Source organism: Antechinus flavipes, chromosome 5 (genome assembly GCF_016432865.1).
Source record: "Antechinus flavipes isolate AdamAnt ecotype Samford, QLD, Australia chromosome 5, AdamAnt_v2, whole genome shotgun sequence".
In the NCBI taxonomy this organism is placed as follows: Eukaryota; Metazoa; Chordata; class Mammalia; order Dasyuromorphia; family Dasyuridae; genus Antechinus; species Antechinus flavipes.
Genome location: NC_067402.1, coordinates 177,976,588 through 177,991,984, shown reverse-complemented (window position 1 = coordinate 177,991,984; position 15,397 = coordinate 177,976,588). Strand labels below are relative to the sequence as shown.

Genomic DNA, 15,397 nt, shown 5'->3' with positions numbered 1-15,397 from the left:
CTTTGCCCATTTTCTTAGTGTGAGCTGAAATTTCCAAGGTTGCTTTTATTTGCATTTCTAGTACTATTAGTACTTTAGGGTGTTGTCTCATATAATTTTAATAATAATCCTTTTAAGAACTATTTGTTCATATTTCTTTGACCATTGATCTATTGAGGTCAGGGAACAGCCAAATAGAAGGAAGCAAAAGAGTATAACAAAGGACAAGAATAATAGTACAAGGGATCATGATGCCTACTGGAACAAACAAAATGACTATGGGAAGAAACATCTATGGTCCATTACAGAAGCAGCAATAGAGAGGAATTGCTAGTGAAAGAGCAAGCAGCTACAGAGTTCCTCATGAAAGAGCAAGGTAGACACCTCTCTTGTTGGGACCCTCTCCAAGGCGATACTGTACAATATCTGATACCATTAATATGATACAATGAGAAGAATAAAGGATAAGAAACCAAAAAATTAGATTTATAGTCACCTTGACCACTTCCTAACAAAAGCTTTAGGTATGTCGCCTAACTTCTTTGGATCTCTGTTTCAATCAGTCAACTAATCAAAAAGTATTTATCAAAGTACCTACCATGTGTCAGATGCTGTGCTAGGCAATGAGAATAAAAGTATAAAGAATGCATCAATACCAACTTCTATGAGCTTATGTTTTAATGGAGGGAGAGAGAAGGTAGGTCAAAAGTAGATATAAAATTAATAAATACAAATATATATGCAACATAGTTAAACAATCAAACAATATTATTAAGTATCTACCATATGCCTTTCCGTGTTCTAAGTTCTGGGTATACAAAAAGAGGAAAAAGAAAGCCCCCTGCTCTTAAAGAACTTACAATCTAATGAGTGGATAATCTGCAAATATTTATAAAGGAAATCCTACACAAAAGAAATAGAAAATAATCAAAAGAGGTAAATGATATCAGTCTACTTCTGCTATAGATGTAATGATATAGTGGAAAGGACACTGAACTTGGTGATTTGGGAGAAAAAGCATTAACAATTTGGGAGGGGTTAAGATATTTCATACATTATATTGTACTTGAGTTATATCTTGAAAGGAGAGGGGGACCTGTGAGGCAGAGAGGTAAAAAAGAGATGTATCTTAAACATGGAAAGCAAACAGTGCAATGACAAAGAGATAGAAGATGGAGTATAATGTGTAAAGAAAATGGTGAAAACCAATCTGTCTAGACTGTGGAGTGCAAGATATGAAGAAGCATTCAGGGGGACTGGAAAAATAGAGGAAACTTGTGTAGGGCTTTGTATCCTAGCTTGAAAGCAAATTGGAAGGCACTGCAATTATTTGAATGAGAGAATAAGATGACTATTAGACCCATGCTTAAGGGAAATTAATTTGGCAGTACATGGATGAATTGGAGTGGTGAAAAACTTGAGGGAGGGAGACCAAGGCTAATGTGATAATACAGGTGAGACTTGATGAAGGCCTGAGCTATAATGATAGCTGTGTGAAGAGGACAGATAAGAGATGTTGTGAAAGTAGAAAAAGGAAGATACAGCAATTAATTCAATATGTGTAGCGAAGAGCATAGAACATAAGAAATGCTAGAAATTATGAACCTGAAAGACTTGAAAGAAGTTTGAGAAAAGGGAAAGGTTAGGGGGAAAGACAATGAATTCAGTGTTAAATCTAAAAATACTAGGCAATTGGTAATGTGTTCATTGAAGCTCAGAAGAAATACTAGGGCTAAATAAATAGATCTAGAGAGTCATTGGCATAGAGATTAAATCCATGAAATTGAATGAGGTTATGGAAGGAAAGTGAAATAAGAATGATCAACTAGAGAAGACTCAGAAAGGGGTCATAAAAAAGGAGGCACACTAAGACAGAAAAGTATCATGAAAACTAAGCAAGAAAAGTGGGTACTAGTATCAAAAACAAACATAAAAATTGAAAATGCTTAAGACTGAAAAAATGAACATCATATTTAGCAATTCATTTGAAATTTTAGAGAGGGCAGCTTCAGTTAAGTGACATTAAAATTTCCTCAAATTTTAAAAATTCAGATTTGAACAGATGCCTTTAAGACTCTTCCAGCTCTAAATCCACGATCTCATAACCCCACTGGAAGGGAGTCTCTGGTCAGATTTCATTCTTTGCCCTGTGTAAAGTTTTTCTGAAACCTTATAAGCATGAATGTATATGGGGGATGCTGGTAGTCACTAATAGGGACTGTTAGATACTAATATTCACCATCTCCTTAGATTGAAGCAATGTACAAGGATAGTGAGAGGTTCTGAAATTGTATCTGGACTTTTTGTGTCAAGTCTGAGCCTCTAATCCAAGAGTTAAATTTGTATTTATATAATAAATTCTTGTCATAAGAAAATAGGACTTCTAGTAACAGAAAGAAGCACGGTAATTTATAGAAGATAGTATCAAAGAATAGACAACCAAAAAAAATGCATGCCTTTGGATATCACTATTCAAACAAAATAAGTATGGGTAATTTAAAAAGTAATTAATTTAAACTCTTAGGTATCACTGTTTTTGGATGAGAGGAAAAAACCCAATTGTATTATGGTTGAATGAGACCATGTTTGTATTATGGTTGTTTATGCTTAAATATTTCAAAAAGGACATCATCTATACAGAGTTTATTTCTGAGAACATGACTTCCAAATCCATCACTTTCTATTGTGCTTTCATTTCCATTTTTCTTGGAAATTAACACAGTTTAAAATAATATTAACTTTTTGTGGCAACCATATTATCCTTTCATACTATTATAACATCCTATATCTAGAGCAACAGGGTTCTCAGAAACCCTCTTTATAACTCATTTTATAGTTTAGGAAATTGAAGCCAAAGGTATTATAACTTGCCCAATTCATATAGGAATTAAATGGCAGAGGTGAAATCTGAACCCAAATCCTCTGACTCCCAAGCCTGACCCTTTTCATTATACCATGATGGTTTATATGAAGCTTGTTTTGCCCTAAAACTTTCTGATATTTTTCATACAAAATGTTTTTCAACCAAGCCAAATGTTTCTCCCTCCATATGACACTTGTACAGTTGATTTTTCTGGTCCATGTATAGTATCTCAAACTCTTAATGGATATTACCTCCCAGTCTAAATCTCATAAGATGTATTTTAACTAATAAATTCTAGAATTTTGTTAAGAAGCAAAGTCAAGTTAACCAGCTTATAGGTCAAAGACTTTCCTTTTGCTTTTCTTGGGAATAAGAACATTTTCCTACCTCTTGTTTTTCACCATTTCCTCTGAAGGACCTGAGGGCCATGCTATATCAGAACCATTTGAAGGAGAGTTAAGAGAGCACTTAGGGGGAACATGATAGTGATAATACAAATACTTGAAGTTACTGGAAGAGATATTAGTTGAGGTTTTGCCACAAGAATCAGAATTAGGGGCAATGGCTACCAGTTTCAGGAAGACAGATTATAAGCCCAAAATAAGGAAAAATTTCTTAACTATGATACCTGCCCCAGAGTGAAATGAGATGTTTGGCAAATAGTGATTTTTCCTTCACTAGAACTCTTTAGTGGAGGCTCACTTATCAGGAATATCCTAATGGATGTTAGTCTAAATGACTTTTGACATCCATTAGAACTGTGATACCGAGATACTGTGATACCAAAGAATAGCTGTTAATAAAAACAATAATATTAAATATTAAAATACTATATTATAATCATGTAATTATTATATTACTTCTCCATTCTGTAAGCATCTCTCTAAGACTCCAGAGAAAGTGTAGATCTGTATTCATAAAAGCGAATTTCCTCATCCACGAGTTTTCTACCATAGTTTTATTTAATAGTATTTTGTTGTTACATAGGTGAATAAGTGCTGTACTGTACATGTAGGCAAGAAAAAAAATCTCTTTGTCATTGGCTAATTTCAGTTAATAAATATTTTTATTAATTTTAATTTAATCAATTAAATAAATTTATTAATTAATGAATAATTTTTTTTATCAAAACAAGAGTACAATCATTAAGAACAAATAAAGGATGATATTATCATCAACCATGTTCATCTATAATGACATTTCTCCAATGGACAAAATAAACCACAAAATGTGTTTTTCAAGATCCTGCCAAGTCATATCACGACTCCAAAGTCTACATTTAAAATACTTTTCTCATATTTTAGAGTCAGAATGCAAAGCCAAATGGAGAATTCATACAAATCGACTTTTGAGTATAAAAAGCTATGAAGAAGCCCATTTAAATTTTTCTTTGGCATTCCTTCTTCCTAGAATTAAAGAAATTCTAGGATTTTTGGAGTTGTTCATAGGATATATGCCTGGAAAAATCTGCTAAGTTGAAATTTAAATGTATTCCCTTTTTTCTTGATCGCATATATGACATACAGAAGTGTTATCCTCAAAGAAGAAAAAGGACTGGTCTTTCAATATAGTAGAAAATGTATGTGACTAGCCATGGTAGGGAATGGAAAAAGAGGCCAAAAATCATTTCAACACTGATTTCTTTCATTTTTAAAATTGAAAAAAGCTACTGTCTTATACAAAATACTACCAAAAGAACCTCTGATGATATGAAAATGGATGTGTCTGATGGAGATCACATATATTTTCTCTGTAATCAACAGCACAAAAGATAGAGTAAATTTCAGATCATGCTATTAAAATCTGGTCATTTAATAATTAAAAAGATTTTCTTTGTATTTATAATCCAGTGTTAGGTCAAATAAAATGGTAGCTCTTCTGCTATTATAAACATCCTTTTTTTCAGAAAAAAAAATGGCTCATTCTGGAGAGCAATTTGGAACTATGCTCAAAAAGTTATCAAACTGTGCATACTCTTTGATCCAGCAGTGTTTCTACTGGGCTTATACCCCAAAGAGATACTAAAGAAGGGAAAGGGACCTGTATGTGCCAAAAATGTTTGTTGCAGCCCTGTTTGCAGTGGCTAGAAGCTGGAAAATGAAAGGATGTCCATCAATTGGAGAATGGTTGAGTAAATTGTGGTATATGAATGTTATGGAATATTATTGTTCTGTAAGGAATGACCAGCAGGATGAATACAGAGAGGACTGGCGAGACTTCCATGAACTGACGCTGAGTGAAATGAGCAGAACCAGGAGATCATTATATACCTCAACAACGATACTGTTTGAGGATGTATTCTGATGGAAGTGGATCTCTTCGATAAAGAGAGCCTTAATTGATCAAAGATGGACAGAAGCAGCTACACCCAGAGAAAGAACACTGGGAAATGAATATAAACTGCTTGCATTTTTGTTTTTCTTCCCGGGTTATTTATACCTTCTGAATTCAATTCTCCCTGTGCAACAAGAGAACTGTTCGGTTCTGCACACATATATTGTAACTAGGAAATACTGCAACCCATTCAACATGTAAAGGACTGCTTGCCATCTGGGGGAAGGGGTGGAGGGAGGGAGGGGAAAAATTGGAACAGAAGTGAATGCAAGGGATAATGCTGTAAAAAATTACCCTGGCATGCGTTCTATCAATAAAAAGTTATTTAAAAAGAAAGAAAGAAAGAAAGAAAAAATGGCTCTTCTCAGCAATAGGCCAAGATAAGTACTCTTCCTAAAGGAGAGAACTTTTCCATAAGGAAATTCCTGATATTCTAATTGGTCATTATCATCTTTTTCATTGAAAGCCTCACAGAAAACCTCCAATTGGATAGGTAACTGATGGGCTGACCAACTTCCTTCCATAGCAACTACACTGAAACTGAAGAGTACAATTCAACCACTTGCACATCCATCTAAACATTTGATTATAATTATATTTTTAGAATAAAAATTCTACACAGGAGAAAACATATATTGAATATGTTTCCAGGAAGCACATCACATTAAAGAATACAATTTATAAAAACTTATTTTGGACAAATCTTTTGTCAAAGATAAAAACACTATATAAATTTCCCCCATAGTTTGATTTCTAAAATAGATGATAACTACAATAATAATAATAATCATGGAAATAAAATCACATTTTAAAGTGTTCAATCAGAAAACAGATACATTATTTATAAAGTACAACTCAATCTGCCAGAGTTGTAAGGAAAAGCAAAAATTACATAAAACTTCATGACACAGAGGTTGTAAAGTTAAGGAAGCCTCCCCAATAAACAAGAGTCTCCAAAAAATAAAACCTGAGGGAATCTTCCATCTTGTTTCTTGGATAACATTTGGTCAGTGCAGTGTTCACTGCCTGAATTCATACAAACATACATTCAAACTAACAGCAATTTGAAGAGTTTTATTTTCCTGTTCCAGAAGTCATTCCCATTATGTCAATGCTGTGCAAAATTTCATTTAAAACACTGATAATAATATTCTTCCTTCATATTGACATCTCAATGAAAAGAAATCAGACATTTTCAATTAAATTGCTGTTTTAAAACCACTTTCAGAGAACACTTTATATGAACAAAAAACAACTCAGGAAGAAAATGAGTTCCCTCCTGGGGGAAGATCCTGTCCATCGCTCAGATATAGTATAGTATCAAGTATAAAGTGTATTATAAAGTATCAAGTATAGTATAAAGAAGATTTGAAAGATAGAAAGGATAAAGATTTTGAAGAATTTTTCATGGCAAACAAAAGATTTTATATTTGATCCTGGAAGAAACTGGGTACCATTACAGTTTATTGGGAGGAGAGTGACTAGTCTTGAGAGAGATTGCAAAGGAAAAAACTCGACGATTTGGCAACTTATTAAATATGTGAGGAGAATTGAAAGAATCAAGGGTGACACCAAAATGGCAAATGTGTGGCAAAGAATAGGACTTTAAAGGTATCCACTATATGTGAACATAGTTTGAAAGAAGTTTAACAAAAGAGACTGAAACAGAATGCTCTGACAGAAAAAAAAAAAAAAACTAAAAAAAAGCATTGTAATAAGAATCCATTCTATACCATAAAACTCTTAATTTTTACAAATGATGTAAGCTTTTTGCATTGCTTTTTAATTAGAAAATGGAGATTTAAATTAACTCTTTGCCTGCTAGTAATATAATTTAGGTTTAAAGCAAATTAAAAAAAAAAAACATACTTGCTCCAATGAACTTTTCCTTCTAGTGTCTGCATTTCACCAAGTATTGCAAGAAGAAGGGAAGATTTTCCACAACCTACTTGACCCACAATCATTGTAAGTTGACCTATAATAATCAAATAAAATTCATTAATTGCAGAAGATGAAAAATTCTGTTTTGAATGTATCTGAAAACATTTAAAACAGCTAACATTTCACTTTATGTATCTCAAATTGGATATCCCATGATTCAGGTTGTAATCTATCTATACTTATTCATCCTGTATAACTGCTGTATAGTATAATTTAACCCAAAGGGTGTCTACCAAATGTACTAGATTTCTTCCTTAATCTTTCTAGGCTTTATGAGAAAACTATTAGAACATATCAGCTTTTCAATTATCAATTGCTCTTATCATATATACCCATTTTCTAGTGTAATTTTCAATCATATGTTTCCTTTGTAACATTCTTTACATCACTCTTCTGCTAACATTTTTGTAATATTTCACACTCTCTCCACATGCTGCTTCTCCACTGCTCTTTGGGTGATCCTAATCTTTAATTCTTTAGAAACTATAGTGTTCTATGGCTTATATATCATCTCTGAAATAAGAGCATTATAAAAAGGATAGATCTTTTTCAGGAAGAATGTTGAATTCATTAAGAGAACTTTGCTATTTTCCAGAAACAATCCAACCCATTGTTCTGTTCAATTCTTAATTCATCTCATTGTCCATCTGATATATCTAAGATATGTATTTTGTATGTACTGATTGATGCACTATAGGAACTTTTAATCCATCTACATATCACAACTTATTATAGATATTCATCAAATGAGCTAAAAATGCAAAGTACTTTGCAAACATTAAAGCATTACTTATTTATTAGTTATTGTCATTATCATAGTAGCTGGGTTTGAACTCTAGCTCTGCTACTATTACTAATGTAACCTTAGACAAGTTATTTTACCTTTCAAGACGTGAGTTTTCTCACTTGAATAAGAAAGGTCTTAGACTAACTGAAAATTCTCTTCAATTAATAGTCATAAGAGAAAACTAACAAGTGTTTACTGTGTGCTTAATTTGTACTCAGCAATATAACTGCGAAGAAATAAAAAGAAAGGCAAATCAATACCTGATCTCAAAGTGCTCTAAAATTTAAATATCTCTAAGTCATGATATCTCCAATGTGGAAATACAGAAAACAGGATCTATTCAACCTCCAAAAGATAAAAATTTAAATTCTGACTTAGTTACCCTATGGATATCTCTCTCTCCTCATGCTTTGGATTAGATTTCAATGGGCTAGAAGTCCATTCAAGCTCAAAATGCTACTATTCTAATGAAAATATGTTTTCAATGAAATACTTAGATAACTGTGGCAAAAGCATCATTTTTTTTTTGCCTGTATTTTCAAAATAAAATCCTACTACTATGTACTTACATTTATATGGTAGAGTCTTAGCTCCTAAATTTTAATTCATCTCAAAAACATTCAAATATCTTGAAATATGCCATTTAAATAATTCATTAGTTTTTGCCTGAATTATACTGAGAATTGACTACATTTTCTACTTCACTTTATGTCATATAATTTCCCCATCAGATAAAAACTGAGTAGGAGGTAAGTTCAAATACAAATAAAAACAAAAGACATAACTTATTGAAATGAGAAATTCAGGAAACAAAGTTAAATATTTTCCAAAGTTATACTCTAAATTGATGTCCAATTTCATAACTTCCATTGATGTGGAAATCATTATACTATGATGTTATATCAGTCCATGATTTATAGTTAAAAATGATTATCTTTTACACTAGCTTCATTTTGGCCACATCAAGCTGTAATTCTTTACGTTTTGGTGCTGAATACACAATTTAGCTGTTGAACATTACACAGCACAATCCCTGAGTGACTCTTACCTGTTGGGATTCGTATATCTATATTGGATAATGTGGCTAAACCACTCCCCCATGAAAAATACCCATTTGTCACCTAGAAAACAAGTTTATGGAAAAAAAACAAATTTGTTAGGAAAAGACAAAAAGATAAATATGACTCAAATTAAATCTCTTTTGTTCTAAAATAATTGAAGAAACTTAAATACAAATATAAAAAGTTATAAAAAGCACAGTGCAGTTTATTTTTATGTGGACACATTATAAGGAAAAAGTCTCCCAAATGAGTGATATTTTAATAATCAACAAGGAAATAGCATACACAATAGTTTAGAAGAATTAAAGAAACTAGAGGGGAAAGGATATGAAACTATACAATTCATGCTACAGCCAGTGTCAGAACTTGTCTCAAATTACCCCAAATTGACAGAATCTTTCATATATCATACTTATTGTCCAGGAAAGTCATTCTCCTACTTTTTTTTTCAAATACAGTTCTTTTCTGTTATTAAGTTGGAAACAGCTCTATACCTCATTAATTTTCATATAATATCTCTTTACATGCTCATAGAGGTCTTGTACAATAAAACACAAGATATTCCCTAAGCTTGCAATTCTTTAAGTCAAACCAATGAAGTATCTTAATCCTTTTCACATACTTTGGATTTTTGAGAAAAAAATAAATTATATGTGTATTTTTTCTAGCATTCATATTTTTTGAGATGTTTCATGATTTTGAATGACAAAAATTATGTCTGATTTAATTTTTACAAGTTTGAGATTAGTAAGATTACTTTGAAATCACAAGATTTTAGAGGCCATTTAGTTCAATTCCAATATTTTATTGGTAAAGAAACTAAGGCCCATATAGGTTAAGCAATTTGTGTAAGATAAGATAGTGTCAGAAGTAGAATTTGAATCCAAATCCTCTAATATCTTTGAAATGACATAACGGTTTTCAATTATATAGACTGAACATCTCAAATAAAATTATCCACTTTGTACATGAGCAGAATCAGAAGCCCAGAAAATTACCTGGTGATATTGCAGATTCTAAAATAAAACTCACTTCTAATCAAGGACAATAATATTATTTGCTTAATTAAAATTCATGATAATAGTATTGCTGCCTACTATAAATTATTTTAATCTGACACTATATTAAATGAGGAATTATATTAAATATGCACCAAAAAGAATAAGTCTAAAATAAAAAAGTGATTAGTAGGGGTAGTGTTTTTTTAACTATCTCAAAATACACTGCCTTCCTTGAGGCAAGAAGCAGCTGGTTGAGGGGAGGTAAGAAAGGGATACAAGAGAACTAAAAATTATGTAAGTGATTTCATTTTACTGGCTAATTCTAAAGTGATAATTTGTGGCAAGGACATTTGGAGGATGACTTGACAGAATTTTACTATGAAAACAGTAGAAGTGTATGAATCAAGAGTGAATTTAAGAAATTAAATAACCTTAATTGCAATATCTTCAGTCTCAGCTGGACGAATTCGTCTAATTGAGTATTCATAGCTGTCCAGGTTATATCTTCCAGGCTGTTTCCTGTTTATAGTTTTGGTTTGCTGTATTCCAAAGTATAAAAAATAAGACAAGCTGTCTTTATGAAATAATACAAGCTTTTTTATTAAAAAGAAATTCACATTTTTATTTAAAAGAAATTCTCTGACATCACAGAAAAATTCAAAAAGAACATATTTCAACTATTTCTGCTTATATAAATTCATTTTAGTAATGAAATGAGCTTTTATTTAATTTTTATTACATCTGCCATTGGAGAGACAAAAGAAAAAAAAGAAACTATTAAGTATTATGTCATAAAACAAATCAGATATAATATTTTTTCTCACATGTCTATCCACTCTAACTTATATTCACATATGTTAAACATATACTGGTTTGGTAAACTTGAACATAGTGATTTAACCCCATAGTGTCTCAGGTCACCCACTAAAATCATAAATTTCAGAATAATTGCTAATCTTAACTGACAAAGGGAAATTCTTTACCAATAATTCCCTATATCACTGAAAGCACCAGTCCAAATTAAAAGCAAAACTACCAAGAGAAGCATAATATAAGCTACTATTGTGGTTACAATGAGATACTACTTCTATGTATTTGTGTATGTAAATGTATGTGTATGTGCGTGTACCTACATTTTTAAATGTAGATAAAATCCACTATCTAAAATATTTCATTTTTTCCTAGAGTGGATGAATTTATTAGCTAAATTAAAAGCTAACTGATTAATTGTTAATTGGTTAATTTTTAAGAGATACTTAAATTAAAGAATTATAATTTTATCAATCTAGAGTTATAATTTTATTCCTGTTAATAAAATTTGAAAGCAATAAAAAATTAAGCTAATGGTGGGGTAGTTTTTCCACATACAATGAAATTGAGTATGCTGAGCCAAGAATTTAGAATATGCTCTTTCATGTAGCACCACAGCTGAAGGTGCCCAATCTAATACAGGCTAAGCAAAACTAAATGTTAAACAAATATTTGGTGAATATACAAAACAAAACCATTAATCAAACTAATTCAAGAAAAAAAATGATTGTAGAACTACCTTGTTAGGTACATATATCCCAAGGGGGTCCCTGACCAAAAAGAGACTTTAAAAATTTTATAGAAGAATTTTGAGGCAAAAAAAATTAACAGGGAATGGCTAAACAAATTTTATTACATGAATGCAGCTAAATATTATGATGTTGTAAGAAGTGACAAACATGATGGATATAGAGAAGTATAAAAAAAAGACTTACATAAACAAATGTAAAGTGAAGGAAGAAAGCCTAGAAACTAATATATATATATATATATATATATATATATATATATATATATATATATATATATATATATATATATATGTTTCTATTTCTTTTTCTTTTTTTAATTGTATTAAGTTTATTTATTTTTAATACACAATGCTTTATGAATCATGTTGATAGAGAAAAATCAGAGCAAAAGGGAAAAATCATGAGAGCGAGAAAAAAATAGAAAAAAGAAGTAAACATAGCATATGTTGATTTATATACAGTTTCCATAATTCTTTTTCTGGATGCAGATGGCATTTTCTGTCCAAAGTCTACTGGGATTGTTTGAATTACTGAATCATTGAGAAGAACCAAGTCTTTCATAGTTGCTCATTGCATATTCTTGCTGTTATTGTGTACGATGTATTCATGGTTCTGCTTGCTTTACTCAGCATCAGCTCATGTAAATCTTTCCAGTTTTTTCATCATTTTAATGATAATCAGTTTGTTCATCATTTTTTATAGAACAATAATATTCCATTATCTTCATATGCAACAACTTATTCAGTCATTCCCCAATTGATGGGCACCTACTCATTTTACAACTCTCTGCTTGCCATAAAAATCTAGTACAAACATTTTGGTACATATGGGTCCTTTCCCCTCATTTATGATTTTCTTGCCCAGTAATGGCACTGCTGGATCAAAGGGTACGTACAATTTTATAGCCCTTTAGGCATAGTTCCAGCTTGCTCTTCAGAATGGTTGGATTGTTTCATAACTCCAACAATAATGCGTTAGTTTCCCAGTTTTCCCACATCCCCTCCAATATTTATCATTATCTTTTCCTGTCATCCTAGGAAATCTGAGAGGTGTGTGGTCTCAGAGTTGTTTTAATTTGCATTTCTCTAATCAATAGTGATTCAGAGCATTTTTTCAATTGAATTTCAATTCAACTATGGATGGCTTTAATTCTTCATCTGAAAATTGTCTGTTCATATCCTGTCTGTCTGTCTGTTTATCAATTGGATAATGACTTGTATTCTTATAAATTTGTATATTTTAGAAATGAAAACTTTATCAGAAATACTAGCTGTAAAGATATTTTTCCAGCTTTGTACTTTTAATCTTGTTTTTTTTGTATAAAATCTTTTTAATTTAATGTAATCAAAGTTGTCCATTTTGCTTTTCATACTGTCCTATAAGTCTTCTTTGGTCACAAATTCTTCCCTTCTCCAAAGATCTGATAGGTAAATTATCCCTTGTTTTCCTAATTTGTTTATAATATTACCTTTATGCCCAAATAATGTATCCATCTTGACTTTATTCTGGTATGGGGTGTAAGATGTAGGTCTATGCCAAGTTTCTGACATATTATTTTCCAGCTTTCCCATCAATTTTTGTCAAATAGTGAATTGTTTTTCCAGAAGTTAGAGTTTAGAGATTTATCAAATTATCAAATCAAAGCTATAGGCTCTAATTATTGTATAGTGTGTGTCTAATCTGTTCCACTGATCCACCACTCTATTTCTTAGCCAGTACCAAATGTTTTTGATGACTGCTGCTTTATAATAGAGGCTTAGGTTTTAGTACTGCTAAACCACTATCCTGTGTATTTTTTTCATTAATTCCCTTAATATTCTTGACCATTTATTTTTTCAGATGAATTTTGTTACTATTTTTTCTAGTTTTATAAAATAAAGTTTTGGCAATTTGATTTGTATGACACTGAATAAGTAGACCAATGAGGCACAATTGTCATTTTTATTATATTATTATACTATATATCGGTCTAACCCTGAACAATTGATATTTTCCCAATTGTTTAGATCTGATTTTATTTGTGTGAGAAATGTATTGTAATTGTGTTCATATAATTCTTGGGTTTGTCTTGGCAAATAGATGCCCAAATATTTTATTTTGTCAACAGTAATTTTAAATGTAATTTCTCTTTCTATCTCTTGCTTTGTCAATAATATATAGAAATGATGATGATATATGTGGGTTTATTTTACATCCTGCAAACTTTGGTAAAATGGTGAATTGTCCCCAGTAGGTTTTTGGATGATTTTCTAGGATCCTCTAAGTATATCATTATATCATCTACAAAGAGTGATAATTTTATTTCCCCAGTGCCTATTCTAATTCCTTTAAGTTCTTTTTCTTTTCTTATTGTTAAAGCCAACATTTCTAAAGTATAATATTGAATAATAGTGGTAATAATGGGCATCCTTGTGTTACCCCTGATCTCATTAGGAGTATGTCCAGCTTCTCTTTACTACAAATAATGCTTCCTGTAGATTTTAGATACATACTGGTTATATTTTAAGGTAAACTTCCTTTATCCCTACATTCTCTAGTGTTTTTAATAGGAACAGGTGATGTATTTTGTCAAAAGCTTTTTTTTGCATCTATTGAGATTATCTCTATGATTTCTGTTGATTTTGTGATTGATATGGTTGATTATGGTTATAGTTTTCCTGATATTGAACCAGCACTGCATCTAAATCCCATTTGATCATAGTGTATTATCCAGCTGATAAGTTATTGTTATCTCTTTGTTAATATTTCATTTAAAATTTTTGCATCAGTATTCATTAGGGAGATTCGTTTGTAATTTTCTTTCTCTGCTTTAACTTTTCCTGGTTTAGGTATAAATTTTATATATGTCATGGAAGGAATTTGGCAGTACTCCTTCTTTACCTATTTTTCCAAAGATTCATATAGTATTAGAATTAATTGTTCTTTAAATGTTTGGTAGAGTTCACTTGTGAATCCATCTGCTCTAGAGATTTTTTCTTAGGCAATTCATTAATGACTTGTTCAATTTCTTTTTCTACAATGGAACTATTTAAGTATTTTATTTCCTCTTCTGTTAAAATGAGCAATTTGTATTTTTGTAAATATGCATTTACTTTGGTTAGATTACCAGACTTGCTACCATAGAGTTGGGCAAAATATCTCCTAATTATTGCTTTAATTTCTTTTTCATTGGTGGTAAATTCACCCCTTCCATTTTTGATTCTGGTGATTTGGATTTTTTTTCCTTTCCTTTTTTCTGATCGAATTAACCATAGTTTTATCTATTTTGTTATTTTTCTTTACAAGACCTACTCTTGGTTTAATTATTAGTTCAATAGTTTTCTTAGTTTCTATTTTATTAATCTCTCCTTTGAGTTTCAAAATTTCTAATTTAGCATTTAATTGGGGGATTTTAAGTTGTTCTTTTGTTTATGCATTTTTAGTTGCATTCCTTATTCACTAATGTTATCTTTCTCTATTTTATTTATGTAGTTATTTAGAGATATAAAATTTCCCCTAAGAATTGCTTTGGCAGTATCCCATAGGTTTTGGTATATTGTCTCATTATTGTCATTTTTTGGATGAAATTATGCATTGTTTCTGTGATTTGTTGTTTGACCCACTCATTCTTTAGAATAAGATTATTTAATTTCCAATTGATTTTTAATCTACCATTCCCTGGCCCTTCATTGAATATAATTTTTATTGCATTGCAGTCTGAAAAGGAAGGATTTACTATTTCTGCCTTTTTACATTTAAATGTGAGGTTTTTATGACCTAATATATGGTCAATTTTCATATAGGTGCCAAGAAAAAGTTGTATTCCTTTCTGTTCCTATTCAATTTTCTCCAGAGGTCTATCATATCTAAACTTTCCAGGATCCTATTAA

General features: G+C 31.0%; 1 protein-coding gene across 5 annotated transcripts in view; it reads right to left on the bottom strand.

The window, feature by feature from the left end:
• Window positions 1-15,397, bottom strand: part of ABCC9 (ATP binding cassette subfamily C member 9) — a 189,930-nt gene that overhangs the window by 89,913 nt on the left and 84,620 nt on the right. For all 5 annotated transcript variants that reach the window (XM_051962654.1, XM_051962651.1, XM_051962652.1 and 2 more), the window contains exons 15-17: window positions 10,398-10,505; window positions 8,953-9,025; window positions 7,046-7,151 (exon numbers count right to left, since the gene is read on the bottom strand). In XM_051962654.1, the coding sequence (XP_051818614.1) occupies window positions 7,046-7,151; window positions 8,953-9,025; window positions 10,398-10,505 (287 nt within the window). The remainder of the gene's footprint in view (window positions 1-7,045; window positions 7,152-8,952; window positions 9,026-10,397; window positions 10,506-15,397) is intronic.